The sequence below is a fragment of the Lolium rigidum genome, chromosome 2 (genome assembly GCF_022539505.1).
Source record: "Lolium rigidum isolate FL_2022 chromosome 2, APGP_CSIRO_Lrig_0.1, whole genome shotgun sequence".
NCBI classification, from domain to species: Eukaryota; Viridiplantae; Streptophyta; class Magnoliopsida; order Poales; family Poaceae; genus Lolium; species Lolium rigidum.
The window spans coordinates 214,735,367-214,753,783 of record NC_061509.1 but is presented as its reverse complement, the minus strand read 5'-3'; the positions used below and the strand labels follow the sequence as shown (position 1 = coordinate 214,753,783).

The following is an 18,417-nucleotide window of genomic DNA, read 5'->3' as shown; positions in this document are numbered from 1 at the left end:
AAACCAACCAATATATGGTTATGATCCAAGTGTATCCAATATATCCGTACAAAAACTAAACAATAATCTCCTCTTTCTTTCTCTTTGCTACTTGATCGTTTATGTTGGAAATTCGAGCACATGAAAATGGAGTAGATATTTTTCCTGATATCATCATGGCCTCTTTTTCTAGCGATCTCAAAAGCCCAAAAAGATTCCTTTTCCCGTTCTCTGCATAAGAAGGGACTGCACTGCAAGCAAATTGTAAAACAAATAAGCATGAATTCATGTCAACCTCCCTTACTGGTAGATACATAAAGCATCAATTTTATCTAAGGATATTCAATACATGTTTGCATATCAAGATAAAAAATAGCCTTACGTAAGTGGTCACATCACTGAATTCTTCCGCCACTGCGCTTTTGAAAGAAGAACAAAGTATTCTACAGATACCTAGATTATTGTGTGTGCTCTTGTTTGCAGGTACCATGAATTTAGGTGTCAATTCAAGTGACTGTAAAACATTTGAAACTCCTAGGAAGATAAATCACTTAGGGTAATGAGAAATAACAAAATGTGATATCGACATGTAATGCAAATTGTAAATGCAAACAACAACCCCACTGCACGTCGTAATTTCTCACCTACATATTGAGTATTAAGGAAAACTGAAACAGCGGCAAAGTTGATCTTTTACTCATGAAACAATATGAGAGGGAAGTTGTACTTCACATAGTGGGAATCGGCATTGCAATCTATTGTTGATCAAAGAGTAATTTGACCGTGGGCGATCTATTTACGAACATCAATAGCTAGATAATTGTTTCATCTGAATATGTCACATGTTTCACTCACTGTTTCAACTGTTGGAGATATGCCCAAGAGGCAATAATAAAAGTGGTTATTATATATCTTTATGTTTATGATAAATGTTTATATACCATGCTATAATTGTATTAACCGAAACATTGATACATGTGTGATATGTAAATAACAAAGAGTCCCTAGTATGCCTCTTAACTAGCTTGTTGATTAATGGATGATTAGTTTCATAATCATGAACATTGGATGTTATTAATAACAAGGTTATATCATTATATGAATGATGTAATGGATACACCCATATTAAGCGTAGCATAAGATCTCGTTATTAAGTTATTTGCTATAAGCTTTCGATACATAGTTACCTAGTCCTTATGACCATGAGATCATGTAAATCACTTATACAGGAAAGGTACTTTGATTACACCAAACGCCACTGCGTAAATGGGTGGTTATAAAGGTGGGATTAAGTATCCGGAAAGTATGAGTTGAGGCATATGGATCAACAGTGGGATTTGTCCATCCCGATGACGGATAGATATACTCGGGGTCCTCTCGGTGGAATGTCGTCTAATGTCTTGCAAGCATATGAATAAGTTCATAAGAGACCACATACCACGGTACGAGTAAAGAGTACTTGTCGGGAGACGAGGTTGAACAAGGTATAGAGTGATACCGAAGATCAAACCTCGGACAAGTAAAATATCGCGAGACAAAGGGAATTGGTATTGTATATGAATGGTTCATTCGATCACTAAAGTCATCGTTGAATATGTGGGAGCCATTATGGATCTCCAGATCCCGCTATTGGTTATTGGTCGGAGTGAGTACTCAACCATGTCCGCATAGTTCACGAACCGTAGGGTGACACACTTAAAGTTGGATGTTGAAATGGTAGTACTTGAATATGGAATGGAGTTCGAATATTTGTTCGGAGTCCCGGATGAGATCCCGGACATCACGAGGAGTTCCGGAATGGTCCGGAGAATAAGATTCATATATAGGATGTCATTTTATGTGAATTAAAATATCGCGGAAGGTTCTATGGAAGGTTCTAGAAGGTTCTAGAAAAGTCCGGAAGAAACCACCAAGGAAGGTGGAGTCCACATGGGACTCCACCTCCATGGCCGGCCAACCCTAGTGGGGGAGGAGTCCCAAGTGGACTCCCCTTAGGGGGCCGGCCACCCCCCATATGGGAGGTAGAACTCCCACCTTTGGTGGGAGTCCTAGCTTGGCTAGGTTTCCCTCTTTTTGGAAGGATTTGGTTCGGGTCTTATTCGGAGACTTGGAGACCAACTCTTGGGGATCCACCTATATAATGAGGGGCCAAGGGAGGGGGCCGGCCACCCCAAGACCACAACCTGGCCGCCCCCTTTGAGTGGCCGGCCACCCCCTCCCAAACCCTAGCTGCCCCCTCTCCTCCATAGCTCCCGCGTGCTTTAGCGAAGCTCCGCCGGAGTTCTCCACCGCCACCGACACCACGCCGTCGTGCTGTCGGATTCAAGAGGAGCTACTACTTCCGCTGCCCGCTGGAACGGGAGGTGGACATCGTTTCATCAACAACCGAACGTGTGACCGAGTACGGAGGTGCTGCCCGTTCGTGGCGCCGGAACCGATCGTGATCAAGATCTTCTACGCGCTTTTGCAAGCGGCAAGTGAACGTCTACCGCAGCAACAAGAGCCTCATCTTGTAGGCTTTGGAATCTCTTCAAGGGTGAGACTCGATACCCCCTCGTTGCTACCGTCTTCTAGATTGCATCTTGGCTTGGATTGCGTGTTCGCGGTAGGAAAATTTTTGTTTTCTATGCAACGTTATCCTACAGTGGTATCAGAGCCGTGTCTATGCATAGATGGTTGCATGAGTAGAACACAATTGTTTTGTGGGCGTTGATGCTCTTGTTATCTTTAGTTGAGTACTTTGCATCTTTATGGCATAGTGGGATGAAGCGGCTCGGACTAACTTTACATGACCGCGTTCATGAGACTTGTTCCTCGTTCGACATGCAACTTGTATTGCATAAGAGGCTTTGCGGGTGTCTGTCTCTCCTACTATAGTAAAGATTCAATTTACTCTTCTATTGACAACATTAGTATCAACGTTGTGGTTCATGTTCGTAGGTAGATTAGATCTATATCGAAAACCCTAAACCACGTAAAATATGCAAACCAAATTAGAGAGCGTCTAACTTGTTTTTGCAGGGTTTGGTGATGTGATATGGCCATAATGTGATGATGAATATGTATGAGATGATCATTATTGTATTGTGGCAACCGGCAGGAGCCTTATGGTTGTCTTTAAATTTCATGTTGAGTAGTATTTCAAAGTAGTTGTAATAGTTGCTACATGGAGGACAATCATGAAGACGGCGCCATTGACCTTGACGCTACGCCGACGATGATGGAGATCATGCCCGAAGATGATGGAGATCATGTCCGTGCTTTGGAGATGAAGATCAAAGGCGCAAAGACAAAAGGGCCATATCATATCACATATGAACTGCATGTGATGTTAATCCTTTTATGCATCTTATTTTGCTTAGATCGCGACGGTAGCATTATAAGATGATCCCTCACTAAAATCTCAAGATAATAAAGTGTTCATCCTTAGTAGCACCGTTATCAAGTCTTATCGTTTCGAACCATCTCGTGATGATCGGGTGTGATAGATTCGATAAGTACATACAACGGGTGCAAGACAGTTTTGCACATGCGGATACTAAGGTGGCCTTGACGAGCCTAGCATGTACAGACATGGTCTCGGAACACATGATACCGAAAGGTAGAGCATGAATCATATGATTGATATGATGAACACTTTGAGTGTTCGCCATTGAAATCACACCTTTTCTCGTGATGATCGGGTTTAGGTGCGGTGGATTTGGTTCGTGTGATCACTAAGACAATGCGAGGGATATTGTTTTGAGTGGGAGTTCACCTAGATTTTTAATTATGTTGAATTAAAATTTGAACTCAATTTGTCATAAACTTAGTCTAAACTATTGCAAATATATGTTGTAGAGATGGCGTCCCCAATCAATTTTAACCAGTTCCTAGAGAAAGAAAAGCTTAAGAGCAACGGTAGCAACTTCACCGATCGGTTCCGTCATGTGAGGATCTTCCTCTCTGGCGGAAATCTGCAATATGTGCTTGATGCACCGCTAGGTGACCCTCCTGCAGAAACTGAAACCGATGAAGTAAAAGCTGTTTACGAGACTCGGAAAACTCGGTATTCTCAAGTTCAGTGTGCCATCCTGTGTAGTCTGGAATCCGATCTTCAAAAACGTTTTGAGCACCACGATCCTCATGAGTTGATGAATGAGCTGAAAGCTATTTTTGAGACTCATGCGGCCGTGGAATGCTATGAAGCATCGAAACATTTCTTCAGCTGTATGATGGAAGAAGGCAGCTCCATTAGTGAGCACATGCTCGCCATGACCGGGCATGCGAAGAAACTCGGTGACTTGGGAATAGTGATTCCTAACGGACTGGGGATTAATCGTGTCCTTCAATCACCGCCACCAAGTTACAAGAACTTTGTGATGAACTACAATATGCAGAACATGAACAAGGAGTTACCTGAACTCTTTGGCATGCTAAAAGCTGCTGAGATTGAGATCAAGAAAGAACACCAAGTGTTGATGGTCAACAAGACCACCAGTTTCAAGAAACAGGGCAAGTCTAAGGGAAAATTCAAGAAGGGTGGCAAGAAAGCTACCACGCCTCCTATGAAACCTAAGAACGGCCCTAAGACTGATGCTGAGTGCTATTACTGCAAAGAGAAGGGACACTGGAAGCGTAATTGCTCCAAGTATTTAGCGGATCTGAAGAGCGGCCTTGTCAAGAAAAAGAAAGAAGGTATATCTGATATACATGTTATAGATGTTTATCTCACTAGTTCTCGTTCTAGTACCTGGGTATTTGATACTGGTTCGGTTGCTCATATTTGTAACTCGAAACAGGAACTAAAGAATAAACGACAACTACCGAAGGATGAAGTGACGATGCGCGTTGGAAACGGATCCAAGGTCAATGTGATCGCAGTCGGCACACTTCCTCTACATCTACCTTCGGGATTAGTTTTAAGCCTAAATAATTGTTATTATGTACCTGCGTTAAGCATGAACATTATATCTGGATCTTGTTTAATGCAAGACGGTTATTCATTCAAGTTTGAGAATAATGGTTGTTCTATTTTTATGAATAATATCTTTTATGGTCGAGCACCACAAAAGAATGGCTTATTTCTATTAGATCTCGATAGTAGTGATACGCATATACATAACATTGATGCTAAGCGAATTAAATTGAATGATAATTCTACTTATATGTGGCAGTGTCGTCTTGGTCATATTGGAGTGAAACGCATGAAGAAACTCCATACTGATGGATTACTTGAATCACTTGACTTTGAGTCACTTGATAGATGCGAAGCATGTCTAATGGGAAAAATGACTAAGACTCCATTTTCTGGTATGATGGAGCGAGCTACTGACTTATTGGAAATCATACATACCGATGTGTGCGAACCAATGAGTGTAGCATCGCGCGGTGGTTATCGTTATGTTCTAACCTTCATGAAACATAAATCCGAAACTTTCGAGAAGTTTAAGGAATTTCAAAGTGAAGTAGAAAATCAACGTAACAAGAAGATCAAATTTCTACGATCTGATCGTGGAGGTGAATATCTGAGTTATGAGTTTGGCATGCATTTAAAGAAATGCGGAATACTTTCACAATTGACACCGCCGGGAACACCACAACGTAACGGTGTGTCCGAACGTCGTAATCGAACTCTCTTAGATATGGTTCGTTCTATGATGTCTCTTACTGATTTGCCGTTATCATTTTGGAGTTATGCATTAGAGACAGCCGCATTCACTTTAAATAGAGCACCATCAAAATCCATGGAAACGACACCGTATGAATTATGGTTTAAGAAGAAACCTAAGCTGTCGTTCCTTAAAGTTTGGGGTTGCGAAGCCTATGTAAAAAAGTTACAACCGGACAAGCTAGAACCCAAAGCGGAAAAATGCGTCTTCATAGGATACCCTAAGGAAACTATAGGGTACACTTTCTATCACGGATCCGAAGGCAAAATCTTTGTTGCTAAGAACGGAACCTTTCTTGAGAAAGAATTTCTCACTAAAGAAGTGACTGGAAGAAAAGTAGAACTCGATGAGATTAATGAATCTATACTCGTTGATCAGAGTAGCGCAGTACCGGAAGTTGTACGTGTACCGCCTACCCCGGCAACGGAGGAAGCTAATGATAATGATCATGAAACTTCGAACGAGGAAATTACTGAACCTCGCAGATCGACAAGGGAACGTGCCACTCCTGATTGGTATGATCCTTGTCTAAATGTCATGATTGTAGATAACAATGATGAGGACCCTGCGACGTATGAAGAAGCGATGATGAGCCCAGATTCCAACAAATGGCAAGAAGCCATGAAATCCGAAATGGGATCCATGTATGATAACAAAGTATGGACTTTGGTAGACTTACCCGATAGCCGAAAGGCTCGTCGAGAATAAATGGATCTTCAAGAGAAAAACAGATGCTCGATGGTAATATTACTGTCTATAAAGCTCGACTTGTCGCAAAGGGTTTCCGACAAATTCAAGGTGTTGACTACGATGAGACTTTCTCACCGGTAGCGAAGCTAAAATCTGTGAGGATTTTGTTAGCAATAGCTGCATTTTTCGATTATGAGATTTGGCAGATGGATGCCAAAACGGCGTTCCTTAATGGAGACATTGAGGAAGAGTTGTATATGGTACAACCCAAAGGTTTTGTCGATCCTAAAAATGCCGACAAAGTATGCAAACTTCAGCGTTCAATCTATGGACCGAAGCAAGCATCAAGAAGTTGGAACCGACGCTTTGATAAGGTGATCAAAGACTTCGGGTTTATACAGAGTGTCATGGAGAGGCCTGTATTTACAAGAAAGTGAGTGGGAGCTCCGTAGCATTCCCGATATTATATGTAGATGACATATTATTGATTGGGAATGATATATAACTATTAAGCGAGTGTAAAAGGTTATTTGAATAACAATTTTTCAATGAAAGACCTTGGTGAAGCATCGTATATATTAGGCATCAAGATTTATAGAGATAGATCAAGACGCCTAATAGGGCTATCACGAGTACATACCTGGACAAGATTCTAAAGAAGTTTAAAATGGACGAAAGTAAGAAAGGGTTTTTACCTATGTTACCGAGGCAAGGTCTTGAGTAAGACTCAAGGACCGGCTACGGCAGAAGAAAGAGAAAGGATGAATCGGATCCCCTATGCTTCGGCAGATAGGCTCTATTATGTATGCCATGCTATGTACAAGACCGGATATAGCGCATGCCGTTAGTTTGACTAGCGAGATATCAAAGTGATCCAGGAATGGAGCACTGGACAGCGGTCAAGAATATCGTGAAGTACTTGAAAAGAACTAAGGATATGTTTCTTTGTTATGGAGGTGACCAAGAGCTCGTTGTAACAAGTTACACCGATGCAAGTTGGAACACTGATCCTGATGACTCTAAGTCACAATCTGGGTACGTGTTTATATTGAATGGTGCCTGCAGATAGTCGGGCAAGCTCGAAGCGGTGCACGGTGGCGAAGTCTTCAACGAACCGGAGTACATAGCGGCTTCGGAGGCTTCATCGAAGCGGTATGGATGAAGAGGTTCATTGTAGAGCTCGGTGTGGTTCCTAGTGCATTGGACCCACTAGTCATATACTCGTGACAACATGGGTGCCATCGCCAATGCACAAGAACCAAGGTCACACAAGAGGCTGAAGCATATCAAGCTGCGTTACCACTCGATTCGCGAGTACATCGAAGATGGAGAAGTAAAGATTTGCAAAGTACACACCGATCCGAATGTAGCGGATCCGTTGACTAAAGCTCTCCCTAGGGCAAAGCATGACCAACACCGGAATGCCATGGGTGTTAGGTTCCTTACAATGTAATCTAGATTATTGACTCTAGTGCAAGTGGGAGATCTGTTGGAGATATGCCCAAGAGGCAATAATAAAAGTGGTTATTATATATCTTTATGTTTATGATAAATGTTTATATACCATGCTATAATTGTATTAACCGAAACATTGATACATGTGTGATATGTAAACAACAAAGAGTCCCTAGTATGCCTCTTAACTAGCTTGTTGATTAATGGATGATTAGTTTCATAATCATGAACATTGGATGTTATTAATAACAAGGTTATATCATTATATGAATGATGTAATGGATACACCCATATTAAGCGTAGCATAAGATCTCGTCATTAAGTTATTTGCTATAAGCTTTCGATACATAGTTACCTAGTCCTTATGACCATGAGATCATGTAAATCACTTATACCGGAAAGGTACTTTGATTACACCAAACGCCACTGCGTAAATGGGTGGTTATAAAGGTGGGATTAAGTATCCGGAAAGTATGAGTTGAGGCATATGGATCAACGAGTGGGATTTGTCCATCCCGATGACGGATAGATATACTCCGGGCCCTCTCGGTGGAATGTCGTCTAATGTCTTGCAAGCATATGAATAAGTTCATAAGAGACCATATACCACGGTACGAGTAAAGAGTACTTGTCGGAGACGAGGTTGAACAAGGTATAGAGTGATACCGAAGATCAAACCTCGGACAAGTAAAATATCGCGAGACAAAGGGAATTGGTATTGTATGTGAATGGTTCATTCGATCACTAAAGTCATCGTTGAATATGTGGGAGCCATTATGGATCTCCGGATCCCGCTATTGGTTATTGGTCGGAGTGAGTACTCAACCATGTCCGCATAGTTCACGAACCGTAGGGTGACACACTTAAAGTTGGATGTTGAAATGGTAGTACTTGAATATGGAATGGAGTTCGAATATTTGTTCGGAGTCCCGGATGAGATCCCGGACATCACGAGGAGTTCGGAATGGTCCGGAGAATAAGATTCATATATAGGATGTCATTTTATGTGAATTAAAATGTCGCGGAAGGTTCTATGGAAGGTTCTAGAAGGTTCTAGAAAAGTCCGGAAGAAACCACCAAGGAAGGTGGAGTCCACATGGGACTCCACCTCCATGGCCGGCCAACCCTAGTGGGGGAGGAGTCCCAAGTGGACTCCCCTTAGGGGCCGGCCACCCCCATATGGGAGGTAGAACTCCCACCTTTGGTGGGAGTCCTAGCTTGGCTAGGTTTCCCCTCTTTTGGAAGGTTTTGGTTCGGGTCTTATTCGGAGACTTGGAGACCAACTCTTGGGGATCCACCTATATAATGAGGGGCCAAGGGAGGGGGCCGGCCACCCCAAGACCACAACCTGGCCGCCCCCTTTGAGTGGCCGGCCACCCCCTCCCAAACCCTAGCCGCCCCCCTCTCCTCCATAGCTCCCGCGTGCTTTAGCGAAGCTCCGCCGGAGTTCTCCACCGCCACCGACACCACGCCGTCGTGCTGTCGGATTCAAGAGGAGCTACTACTTCCGCTGCCCGCCGGAACGGGAGGTGGACGTCGTCTTCATCAACAACCGAACGTGTGACCGAGTACGGAGGTGCTGCCCGTTCGTGGCGCCGGAACCGATCGTGATCAAGATCTTCTACGCGCTTTTGCAAGCGGCAAGTGAACGTCTACCGCAGCAACAAGAGCCTCATCTTGTAGGCTTTGGAATCTCTTCAAGGGTGAGACTCGATACCCCCTCGTTGCTACCGTCTTCTAGATTGCATCTTGGCTTGGATTGCGTGTTCGCGGTAGGAAAATTTTTGTTTTCTATGCAACGTTATCCTACATCAAATATTTCATTCAACATCACATGTCAATATTTTCTTAAGGCCTAAAAAGGAAAAGAAAAATAGAAAGAAATTAAAAAAGAAAAATAAAAAATTGACATAAAATACATACTCATATTCTTGGAAAACCCTATAAGGAATATTTGCCATAAGAGGAATACAACATAGGGCCGCTAATTTTGATTTGGACCTAGCGGAAACACTATTTTGTTGTTTAGCTATAACGGGCTCTTACATGGGCGTATGTTGCTTGTATGTTCCAGTTTTTATCATAGTGTACCGATTAATGTTGCACTATAGAAAATCAAAATATGATTATATAACTAACCAGGAAGTTTTGATCTTCCTATGTGGCTTAGTCACTAGAATGCTGAAGCCCTGAATAGGTTACTGCTTTTCCATGAGACCGAAGGCCTAGAGATGGATGCATTATTCAGCCAGTCAACAGAGATGTACTTCACATCAACACATTTACCATTGGGATCTAGTAGCAAACCTTTTTACATAGGGTTATGATCTATGTGTAAATAATAGGGAAATTGATGCCACACTACATGTGCGTGAATACAAATATTATTTTCATAAAACAAAAACACCACTAAAAATAAATAAATAAATTTATACGTATAAATATAAGATAATAAATTTTCGAATAAAGAATGCATTGCGTCAGAATTAAAGTTTTACTTACCATATTACAAAATAAGTATCACATGGTTTTCCATTTTTTTAACAGTTAGTATCATTGAAGGAGCTACTAATGCCATGAGATGATGTCATTCAACAAATGAGAGAAAGAAGGTGCTGAAGAAATAGATAAATAGAAGAACTAAGAACCTTAGGGTTAGGGGTCATGTCGGGGGGATGGCCCCCGGTAGGCCAAGACTTTGGCAAATATGCCATGACAAGGTATTTGTGTACCGGATTAAAGATTAATCCGGATGCTCAAAGTTGAGTGCAAACTGTGCTAAGTTTGTACATAAGTTGGGCGATTTGGAAGCTCAGGAATCAATCTTGTTTTGAACATAAGTTGATCAAAAATCCGGTAGAACTAATAAATTATTCTACTGTTTTTATGAAATATTGAGCAGGGTTACACAACGAAAAAGATGCTGAGGATCGGCGGACGGGTGCTGATGGATTGCTGAAATTAGCCACTGCTTCAAACGCTGCTGGGAGAGCTCGAGATGGACCTGGACAGATGCAAAGACCTCTCCAGATCAGAGATGCAAGCGACTCCATTGATGAGGAAGATGACATGGAGGTGGAAGGCCAAGATGACAATGCCTGACCATGTTGATTTGCTGGGTTTGCCTTGCCAAAGGAAAAGTTGTTTGATCTTCTTTCTATGATGTCCGTTGGCTGTTGAGGTTGTCTAAAAACTTCTCCTGTGTTTTGTTCGCTAGCATTAGGCGGCGGTTTGTAAAAAGTTAGCTGTAGTTTCTTTTCCAGTTGTTTTACCCCCTAACTTGTCAGTATATGGCATGATACACGCTGTTTTCGTTATCCCTGGGTAATGAAATCTGATCCTTGGGATCGTTTGGGAAAAAAACCATCGGCGAAATGCCACCATCCACACATGGATTTTCGTGTTTTGCCGTTTGCGCACTGCAGGCTAATCGCACACTACTCTGAAAATCGTGTTCGTTGTTTCACCAGATCGCACACCCTTGCATGGTGACGGGTAGATTTATCGTTCGCGACTGGCCATTTCAGCCGTGTATGACCGCCCAATCTGTACTAGCGTAGGATGCTCATCATATTTTCCTTTTAAACTCTGTTTCTAGTGGTTTTTGCCGTCAGAACATCTGTTAGACGCCTTATATTTTGGGACGGAGGGAGTATCTATTAATGGAGATCGGGGTAAAAACTTTCTTCAAAGAAAAAACTCGTATATGTTATATTTTCTTCCTACAAATATGCAGATATGTACCAGTCTACTAGCTACCGATATGTACAGCAATGTAAACAAATTTTGAAACCCTGAGCTAAGCAGCGAGCGATCACGAGATGACCATCTTGAGCTTGTAGTTCTTGACGACGGCGCTGTACACGACGAAATTGAGCGTGCACATTGCCGCCATTGCCCAGAAGAAATAGTCGAGGTGGCCCTGGTTGAGATCGTCGGATATCCACCCGGGCCTTCCCTTGGTTGCCGTGAAGACCTCCACGACGGCGTAGATGAAGGAGCTCATGTAGCTCCCGAGCGCGACGGTGAGCAGCGCGAGCGACGTGCACATGCTTTTCATGGTGTCGGGCGCCTCGCCGAAGAAGAACTCGAGCTGCGCGATGTAGCAGAACACCTCCCCGCCGGCCAGGAGGAAGTACTGCGGCAGCTGCCACGCGATGCCGATCTCCTCGCCGCGCGCCGCGCCGTCGAGCCGCTTCATTTCCACGAGCGCCGCCGCCGCCATGGTGAGCGCCATGAGCAGCCGCCCGGCGCCCATCCGCTGCAGGTGCGACGGCTCGCCGTCGGGGCGAGACGAGAAGCTCCTGAGTGCCGGCACGATCACTTTGTTGTAGAGGAGCACCCAGGTCATGACGCAGACCACCTCGAAGGAGCCCAAGGATGCCGCCGGCACCGACACCGACAAGATGGTCATGTCCATGGCGCTGCCCTGCTGGACAAACGTGGTGTTCATCTGCGCGTATGCCGAAGACACGATGACGCTGGTGACCCAGACGGGCAGCAGCCGCAGCAGGATCTTGAGCTCCTCCACCTGAGTCACGGTGCAGAGCTTCCACGAGGTCGCCGCCTCCGGCCTCTCCTCCATGTCCGACTCCGTGACGATGGCCGCCTTGTCGAGAAACTTGAACTCGCTGGTGTGCGCGATCTTGGGCTGCGAGTCGATCTTGTCGCTGACCTCGTAGAGGAAGCCGGCATCTGCGGGCACCCTGACGCTGATCTTCCTGCACGCGGCGGCGAGCACCTGGCAGAGGCTCTTGAGCGGCGTGCCGGTGGGCATGCGGCGCTTGTACAGGGGCGTGGCGAGCACGAAGGCGGCGAAGGCGACCGCGATGCACGCGGTGGCGATGCCGAAGCCGAGGCCCCAGCTGACGTTCTGCTGGATCCAGACGAGGAACACGCCGGAGATGATGGGGCCGAAGGAGACGCAGAGGTAGAACCAGCTGAAGAAGGACGCCTTCCCGTCCCTATCCGCTGCGTTGTCGTCGTCGAACTGCTCCGCGCCGAACGGCAGCAGCGAAGACCGCACCCCACCGGCCCCGATCGCTACGAGGTACAGCCCCACGAACGCGACAGTCCGGGAGCTCACCGCCCACGTGCCCGCGGTGGCAGTGGCGGCGCACGAGGCGCCCACCGCGCACAGCGCCGCCGTGGTGGTCGTGGGCAGGAACGCGGAGAAGGTGATGAGCATCATGCCGAGAAGGTAGAGAGCGAGCGAGACGAGGATGGTGTTGTAATTGCCCCAGAAGGTGTCGGCGATGACGGCGCCGAAGATCGGAGTCAGGTAGCTCGTCCCGAACCAGGTCGTGACGTTGGAGGCGCTGGCGAGGTTGCCGCCGTGGAGCACAGTCTCCAGGTACACTACCAGGTTCGTGGAGATGCCGTTGAACGCCGTGCTCTCGAGGCATTCGAAACCTGCACCGGTGAGTTTCAGCCGATTATTACTTGCTCATCACATTGGCAAAAGTTCTTGCTGATTACCAGTTGAGATTAACTTGTGTATCCAATTAATCAGAGGGACATTTTTGCAACAAAAATGTACAATTAGAATGTGGAGCTCATCTCACCTAGAATTACTGCCGGTGCCTTGCTGCCGCCGCGCTTCTTATGCTTCAGGAGTGGCACTTGCAGGCTCTCCTCTTGAATCTTTTTTGCCTGACTCTGTTATACAAAGATAGATTGCAGAAAGTGTTAGCAACCAGAAAAGCAAAATCCATGTCAGGTATTTGAATGCTTTTGTCTTCAGAAGCTGCGGATAGGACAACACAATTATATGATGTGGATGTGGGCATATGCTTGTCTGATTAGGAAAGGAAGGTTCCTGGTAAATTAACCTCGAGTTAAAAAACTTCAAGGCTGACGTATGCATAAATTAACCATGTGATCCACATTCCTCTCCTCTCTCATTTCTGTATTTTAGATTTAGTCTAACAGATTACGGATGTACGCAAATTCCATTGTGATCTTTCCATCCGGACTGTAAACAATTCATTCAGAAATGGGGGTAGCAGCAGGAGGAAGAAGTAGAAGACGGGACGAGCTAATTGATGATCGTTACCTCTGGCAGGAGCGGCGCGCGCTCGCCTCTCTCCATGGCATCCATGTCGACGACGATCTGTGTGATGTATTATTGGAAGCGGAAGTAGTCGGCGAAGGAACCGCTGAGCTCAGCCTAGCCAAATTCTTCTGTGAACTCTTCGCTCGTCTCAGGCTTTGGCTGGTGCTGCTTTGCTGTGCTGTGCTCGGCTTATATAGCAGGCGAGACTTGGACGAGATCCAGTGGATAATAATCAAATCCTGGAGTGACAATTCTATTGTAATCTATCCCTCACAAACTCACTCGTGCGATGCGCAATTGCGCATACAGGTTCTTCTCGGTCTCACGACTCCGCCGAGCCAGAAGTTTCCACGAACGCGCTGGCTAGCTAGGTGCTTGCAGTTGCAACTGCAGACTGAATGTAGCCGCTCATCATCAGTCTCCGGTCTCCAAGGTGCGTGCCATGTCGGATCATGCGTTTAGATTACTCCTTGCGAAGAAACGTGGTGGCGCCCAAAGGAGACTGAACCCTGGAGCGGCGCCAACTTGGCACTAGAAAGTAGAAACCTCTTCCCTGGAAAAGAGTGAGGCGGGCGATGTCCTGCAGTAGGTGGCTGGATGAGAGATCTGCTGATTTTGTCAAAGCACGAAACTGACAGGTCAAATTTCTCGTCGAGTATTGCCAAGTCCGAGCGATCCTCTGAAACCTATTCTTATATTTTTGGTTCCAGAAATTCTTTAATTCGCCAGATGCAATTTGATAGGCACGACTGAAACCAAACAAATGCCAGTCGATCAATGTATGTTGAAGACTGCAGTACTACACCAGTGTATTTATTTTTTGCGGGTAAAACCTGGAACTTTATTAAACATGCGGGGATACAAGGCGATCGAGTTCTAGCATCTGAAGAATAGCTTCAGGTCCAGAACCCAACCATAACAAAGTTGTATTTGAAGTTTTGAACGGATTGGCCGTTTCGCAGTGCGTCAACGTCAAGGCACACCCACAGACCCACTGTCCTGATGCATCTTGCTGAACGGCAAACCTGAACTCATGCAGTTGAGTTCAGCTGGCACTAGTCCACTATTACTCGTCACAATACTCGCTGCTCAATGGTGTGGAAATGCATATGCAAGGAGAAGGAAGGAGCTAGCTCTTCCTCCTTTCCGGACGTCCCTTCTTTGCTTTTTATTCGCTTTGGTGAGAGGATTCTCCAATCTCCACCAGATGCAAATTTGAAATTTGGCACAAGTCGTACACTGTCATAACCATGACAGGTGCCTAAGAAGCTCAGTTAGGGTTGCTCTAAGAAGAAGCTCACTCATGCGTCAGGACTCATGCGACTCAATCATGCAGTTAAGTTCCCAAGCCCCTCTCTAATTATATCTTTTAAAGTGCGATGTTCTTGTCCATTGTGCATTCTTCTGAATACTTTTTCCTTGGCGGGGACTGAATCTACTATATCTGATGGGGCGCCCGATCATTCGGAGTTGTAGACACGTGGTGAACTGGTGATCTGTTTAGTCTCTACACTACATTATACGAATTCTACCCAGAAGGAACGCCAATGGGAAGAAAGATACGCTGCCTTGTCAATCCATTACGAAATTGTTTGTTCTTCTTTCTTCTTGGTAAATAATATTGACCCCATCTGGATTACGTACTTAACGTAACAGGATATTTCTGAAGATGTCCACTGAATTTAGAATGCACCTCGCAATTTCAACGCCCATACAAAATGCGCATTAGCTAAATATATCCCTTTCCCGCCATGTTAACTGTGATGGTGATGGTTGAAGTAGGTGAGAAGATGAATGTCAACAGTTCATGATAGAATGTTCTAGTGCATTCCTCCTGCATTAGCAAAATGATAATTTCGGAGGTGAGATGGAAAAGGTGCAGGGTTTAGACATCTCATGCATGTTTACCATTATAGTTCTCGTGCTCAATATAATCTCTAGATTAGATTGAAACGAAAAAACAGATCCACGATATATATATGAATGACTAGGAGTGTTGAATGGTGAAAATTGTCTGGTGTCAACGCAGGTCTTCTCTTCTAATGCATAGACCGAACGCTTGCATGTTTAAGAGAAAGTTTGAAGTATGTTCAAAGGACCGTTCCTGTCCTATGGTTGTTGAGATTGATTCTGATTCCAAAACCGAACTAATATTAAACTGATATAAGAGGGTCACAGCGGTGCAATCAGATATTAGCAAAACCAGTTTGTTGACAGTTTCCTGTTCCCATTAATTTACCCTTCTATTCTGTGCAGTCATCATCAGCATAATTGCAGATTTTTTTCTCTGAGTGTGTGTACTAGCTTGCTAAAGCAATCAGAGGATTAATCTGCAGACGTGTGTGAATTTTACCTAATCTTTATTGGTATAATTTATGCGTCCACGAACGGGTTGGTACAACCAGTTCATGTAGGTTTATCTTACCAAAACCCATCTACACCCATATTGATTTTTGACCAAGTATACTATCCTTGAAAAGGTAGGTGGATGAGTTGGTGAGTACGAATTCTAGCCTAGCCATACACGGGCATAGCAGAATATGAAGGACAATAAAAAACGAAGAGGAAATGCATCTCAGACTGTGGCCTGGTTTATTTTGGATAAACAGACCTTATCCTGGAGTGTAGTATCAGTATGACACAGTGTTCACCAACTTCAGGTATTGAGCTGCCACAAATCAATGAATCATACACCATCCTGCTTCATGTTTGAATATCTTTCCGTGAAGTAGTGCACATATTTTTTCGATAAAAAATATAATAATATCAAGAGATACCAACTACACCCAGCCTCTGCGATAACGCACACACCTAATGGTAGTACGTATGCACATAACCAAAAAAGATAAAGAAAACTAAGAAAGAAAATATCCTGCTACGGTATTCCATCCCTATCAGCAACAATACAAGCACCACCAAGAGACAACACCTGAACTTCAAGTTCTCCAAAAGTGACACCGCCATGCAAGAAGAAAACAATGCACAAGCTCGGTCGTTGCCCAATCAAAATATCTTATGTTTTCACCCTGAAGATGGTCCCCACTCAAAACAATGCATTCAATAAGATCATTGCCATGCACAACCAATTCAGGTCATATTAGATTTTCACCCTCAAAGGTAAGACTCCGAAATTCACATGTGCTGCCGCCCACACTTTCATACTGCTGCTACGAAAACCAGAACACCAAGAAAATCCCTCAATATCATAGAGAATCGAACCTCCATTACTACTAGTTCTCCAATCCGACCATCATGATATTCTTCGCCTCTGATTTCACCATGGACCAGAATTTCATCTGATGACAACATAGAACAGGGCTTCGTGCCGCTCCCTCCGGAACCAAACAGTCGGAATAAAAGCATGGATTCGCACGACCGAATACTAACCAATCCAGCAAACTCCAGGCATAAGATGCACTGTTATGTTCGCCGACGGAGCCTTTCGGAACTCAACATTCCGACCAGATGAAAAGAAACGGCCTTAGGAAGTACACCATCTTTGCAAAAGAAGAACCCTAGGACAACCACCTTTATTAGGAAAATCGGCCAGCCCCCACGCCGTCGCCCTCCACCACCAACCAGCCGAACACCTCCGGTGGAAGAGGATGCCACCACCGGCATGCCCGATCTTCTCATGGTGCGGATGAAGCCCGGGATCAACCAGATGTCGATGTCGAACATCAAAGCGTGAGGTACAGATCAGAACCCATCCGAGCCTATAGGCCCAGATCAGTCCCGCCTAAAGAACACTGCCATCGCCGGCTGCCGCCATCGCCCGCACTCTGTGCTCCTGGTTGCCAACAACCGCGCCACAACTGCAAGGTTCGCTCGCGAGCGGGAGCCACCGAAACCGGACCAACATCCGAGTAAGTCCGCCGCCACCACACCACCAGGACTTTGCCCGGTGACGTCTCCGGTGGTGGTGGTGGGAGGGGGTGCGGGAGGGGAGGGGCGCGAGGGGGAGCTGCCGGTGGCTGCCGCCGCGTGGGGGCAAGGGATACGGAAGGTGGGGGCAAAAGTTATAAGAAAAGGATACCGGTAGGCTAGTACTGTACATATATCTTTCCAGTGTGATTCTTGAAGGAAGAGATGGAATATGACACCAGAATATCCATAATTGCATAGGAAGGTTGTAAAACAACAAAAGGTTAAATAAATAGCATGAACAATTAGCAATGGAAGTGGGTAAGTACAGGAAGGTGGGAAAACTTCACTGAGGCCGAACTAAACGTAGCCCTTTATTATCAAACAATCGAAATTCGTATTTTAAGATTTTAGAAAACTCTGAATTAAAATTCTAGAGATAGCCAATAATGTATATTACAATGGTGCAAAATCTCAATATAAACTACTTTATATTCTAAGCTACACAAAAATGAAAAATTCTAGTAAATTTTATAGTGAATAATACACATTGCAACACTACTAATTTTGTTAGATTTTTATAGTGAAGGTGACACATTATAAGATCTTGTGATGCAACATTTTTTGATAATAGGTTTCCTATGAAAGATATGCATAGCATTGATAGAATTTCTACTGAAATAATTCTTGAGTCTAGTGCATCTAATAAGTATTTTGAGCAAC

General features: G+C 44.6%; 1 protein-coding gene across 1 annotated transcript; it reads right to left on the bottom strand.

Annotated features, from left to right (window-relative positions):
• Positions 1-11,589: 11,589 nt before the first annotated feature.
• LOC124688110 (protein NRT1/ PTR FAMILY 8.3-like) lies at positions 11,590-13,875 on the bottom strand. Its single transcript, XM_047221826.1, has 3 exons — positions 13,831-13,875; positions 13,340-13,433; positions 11,590-13,187 (listed from the first exon to the last, which is right to left on the bottom strand). Exons 1-3 carry the CDS (start codon positions 13,873-13,875, stop codon positions 11,590-11,592), a joined length of 1,737 nt encoding a protein of 578 aa, XP_047077782.1.
• Between the last annotated feature and the right edge of the window lie 4,542 nt (positions 13,876-18,417).